Genomic DNA, 4,156 nt, shown 5'->3' with positions numbered 1-4,156 from the left:
GGCGCGGCCTGTGTTGTATATGCTCAAATCCACCCCAGACGATGTTGGACAACCTTCTCTATAATCGATGATACCCCAACTTTATCAACGTATATTCGGACCCGATCGTCTCTTGTGTGGACACATATCCATCTCAATATACACATCTCTACTACACCTAACTTTGGATATGCCATCTATTAGTTTGACCAACATTCAGCCATACAACATCACAGATTGAATCACTGTCCTACAGAACTTTTTTAGGTTTTATGGCACTTTCTTGTCGCATAGGACGTTAAAAGCTTGACGCTACTTCATCCATCTAGTTATGATTTGATGTTTCACATCTTCATTGATATCACCTTCCTTCTGCAGCATTGAGCTCAAATATCGAAAGATGTCTTTTGAGGTACCACATGTCCATCAACGGTAATCTCCTCCTCTTCGTGCATAGTCGTACTGAAACCACACCTCATGTCCTCAGTTTAGTTATAAAATAAATTTAAAATCTTTCGATTTCAAAGTTGACCTCCACAGCTCTAACTTTTTATTAAATCCCGTCCGACTATCGTCGACTACCACCACATCATCCGCAAAGAGCATACACTACCTTGTATATTTCTTGTGACCTCATCCGAAAAATATAAGGGCTCAAAGGTGACCTTTATTGTAGTCATGTTTTAATTGTCAAAACAAATCATGAGTACAATTCATACGCCCTGTTGTTGTCAAGATCTAAACAATCTACGTGTTACGTTTCCATTCTTCCCCTAAGAAAACGTCCATTCTAATTGCATACCAGGCAAACATTTGTAAACACCCTACTAGATTTTATCTTCCAATATATGTAAGGGAATGCATCGATTCCGGCCATCCCCCATCCCCAAATTGACCATTTGCTAGTGTGTCATTTCTTGATCAAGTCGGCCGTGAAGGTGACGCCAGCGGACGGCAGCCATGTGAGGCCGTCGATGAACCGCCTTACGGTGAAGTGGCTGGCCCATACCGGGTCCATGATCACGTGGTACCCCGGCCACTTCACCCGTCCGGCGACCCCCGCGCCGGGCCCGAAATTTCTGTACTCGCCGTAGAAGAGGGTGGCGAGGCCGGCGTCCCCTGCCCACTCGAGCCACCCGCGCGCGCGCACGCCGGCGCCCAGGTACGACTCCATGACCACCACCCGCGAGAAAGGCTTCCACGGTCGGCCGAGGTAGGTCGGGTACTTGGCCTCCACGACGCAGTTGTGGATGGAGAACCCCGTGTTCTGGTTCGGGTCCTTGCGGCCCTGCGCCGTGACGCTCCCCGTCTGCCCCGGCGCCAGCGGCAGCGTGGCGAGGGTGCTGCGCTGGATCACGGCGATGCCGTTGCCGAAGACGAAGTCCACGGTGCCGGACACGCGGCAGTCGCGGTAGAACTGCCGGAGCGAGTGCGCGTAGAGCGTGTCCTGGTGCCCCTCGATGGCCACGCGGAAGAAGGCCGAGCGGTCCGAGTCCACGCGCAGGGCCACCGCCTGGTGCGCCGCCGGCCCCGCCGTGTTGCGGATCGTCAGGTCCCGCGCGATGAACCCCGCGCCGGACACGGCTACGCGCACGCAAAGCAGCAGCATCTTTAGCTTTTGTGCACGGTCAGGAAACGTAACTGGTTGACGAGACAGAATTTGCACTTTGTATTTACCAACGGTGGCGCTCCGGAACGTGGTCCAGCCGCTCGAGAAGCTCCGGCTGCCGGTGATCACCGTCTCGCCCATGCCCTCGCCGACGAGCACGATGTTGGTCTTCTTCTTCTTCACGTCCACGTTCTCGTAGTACACCCCTCGCTTCACGTAGATGACGTACTTCCTCCGGCTGTGGTTGGGCGCGCGCGCCACCGCCTCGCCGACAGACCGGTACCTGCCGCTCCCGTCCCGAGCCACCACCACGTCCACGCGCATTGCCTTCTTCCCTCCGGACCGGCCCCGGGCGCGCGCGAGCTCCCCTTCGACGCCGCCGGCGACGTCCATCACCCACGGCGGCAGCTCCGAACCGGCGCCGGACGCCGCCGTGTCGTTCTTGCCGCGCTGGCGCAGCGGCATGATGCTGCGCAGTCGCTTGTGCATGGCGAGCAGGTTGCTCACCAGCTGCGTCAGCTGTGCCACGGACGCCTCGACGCGACGCAGCAGGCGGCCGTCGGTGCCGCGGAAGCCCTCCGTGCACGTGTCCTGGTTGCCCAGTGCGGCGCTGAGCCAGGCGTGCAGGTCGTCCTCGGCACGCGCGCCACTGCTGACGCTCCCAGACGCAGCGCCGTGCTGGGTCTCCATCTCCACCTCCGCGCCGTCGAGGGGCTCGGCCATGGCGTCGAGCGACCACCCGAGCTCGTCAACGGAGTACCCCAGCAGCTCGATGCAGTCGCGGACGGCCATCTCCTCGCGCGCGTGGTTGGACAGGGACGCCAGGCCGGCGACGGCCCCGACGGCGCTGACGGCCTCGCCGAGCGTGTCGCGGAGCGCGGCGCGGAGGACGGGCATGGGCCCGCTGCTGGGCCCGCCGCGCGCGGTGTCGATGCGCGAGACGCAGTCACCCTTGCCGCGCCCGGCTCCGGAGGAAGAAGAGGAGACGTTGAAGCACGCCTGGCGCAGCAGCGCTTCCTCGAAGGCCTCGGCCTCGCCCGGCCCCTTGAACGTGTACCCGGAGAACACCGCGGCGCCATCGCCGCCGCGGGGGACGAGCAGAAGCGCCAACAGCAGCAGGAGCGCCTGCAGGCAACGTGTCATCCATGTCGACGCCATTGGCGCGAGGAGTGTATGGGCATGACCATGGGACGAGCGTGCGTGCGTATATATTGTGAAGGCATTGCTGACGAAGGTAAGCAAGTAATCTGCCTTGGCGCAAAGGGAGGCAAGGTATAGTTTGTAGTGGAAGAAAGGTGAGCAAATATGGGAAATACCCAATGGTTCCTGAGTATGTATCCTATATGGGGTTTTATTTTTAGGACACCGATAACTGCCACACGTGTGGGCTGTAAGGTTTAGTGCCGCACGATTCGTTCGGCAACAACACTTGCCAGCCCGCACACCCCCGTGCGGACGCAGCTACCAGCGCCTGAACGATCGGGCAGCGACATATGTGGCCCGCACACCACCGTGCGGCAGCAATTGCCAACGCCCGCACGTTGTCAACTGCCCCAAAAACGCCTGCCCGCAAAACTCCCCTAACCCCTCCTCCAACTCCTTCGTCTACCTCTGCCCCTGCTCATCTCGTTCACCTCCGCCGATCTGCACCCAAATCGCCATGGCAATAAGGTCGGCTACGCCAAAATCATAGACCAAGAACACGTCAACGAACCCGTTTTTTGTATGTACGTCCCACAGTCGCCGCCCTCACTCTGTCGTCCCTACACTCTCATCCCGCATCTCGTAGGGTTTGAAAATTTGGGATCTGGCGAATTGCCATGCCTAACGCACGAATTGAGATCGAAGGGGTGACTACTATCTCTAAAAGCCAGAATTGCCACCCGGATTCATCCAGAATTCTTCTAGATCTGCTGGGATGTATGGCAGTTGGGTGTATTGGTAGATATGGGAGAGAGGGGAAAATTAGTTGCCGTTTTGCATCACCTAATCTTCCGTGTGGTTCCAACTCAGTAGTTGCCAACTAGTGAAATTCAAGTGGATTGCTCTCGGAGAAACACTAGGCATGTATCCGAATGGAAAAAAAAATAGTTGCCGCCTTGGACCACAAGATTTGCCATGTGGTTCCAACAGTATTTGCCTCATTAGTCTGGATGAATTTGCCATCAGGCAGCCAATTGCCACCCAAAATCAGTTTGATATGTGAAAATCAGATGCTACATTTTTTGCGATGCTCATTGAAGATAGGATATGCAAGGTAGAATGCAAACTAACACAACAGGTGTCTATTCATTATGCATCTAGGTTTTGGGGACTAACAAAAAGGAAGGATGGAACTAGGCGAAGGTTCAAATTCTTGGTTTTTCAGACAGCCGCAATCGACGCCATGGGATGCGTACAACAACCTCATTTCATCGGAGCCATTGCTACCTCTACTGTAAGAATACAGAGACATGCGGGCTTTCCGTATCGAGCAAAAAGGATAGTTTGCCATGTTTGAAGGCAAAATAATGGCAAACATATGATGTTCGTTCTACACATTTGCATGGAATTATAGTTTGCCATTAG

At 55.8% G+C, this 4,156-nt stretch overlaps 1 protein-coding gene across 1 annotated transcript; it reads right to left on the bottom strand.

The window, feature by feature from the left end:
- Positions 1–627: 627 nt before the first annotated feature.
- On the bottom strand, positions 628–2,761 carry LOC125548246 (pectinesterase-like). Its single transcript, XM_048711902.1, has 2 exons — positions 1,657–2,761; positions 628–1,563 (listed from the first exon to the last, which is right to left on the bottom strand). Exons 1-2 carry the CDS (start codon positions 2,744–2,746, stop codon positions 890–892), a joined length of 1,764 nt encoding a protein of 587 aa, XP_048567859.1. The 5' UTR covers positions 2,747–2,761; the 3' UTR covers positions 628–889.
- Between the last annotated feature and the right edge of the window lie 1,395 nt (positions 2,762–4,156).

The sequence above is a fragment of the Triticum urartu genome, chromosome 3 (assembly GCF_003073215.2).
Source record: "Triticum urartu cultivar G1812 chromosome 3, Tu2.1, whole genome shotgun sequence".
Classification (NCBI taxonomy): Eukaryota; Viridiplantae; Streptophyta; class Magnoliopsida; order Poales; family Poaceae; genus Triticum; species Triticum urartu.
The sequence above is the reverse complement of the archived record's forward strand: the minus strand, read 5'-3'. Positions and strand labels throughout refer to the sequence as shown.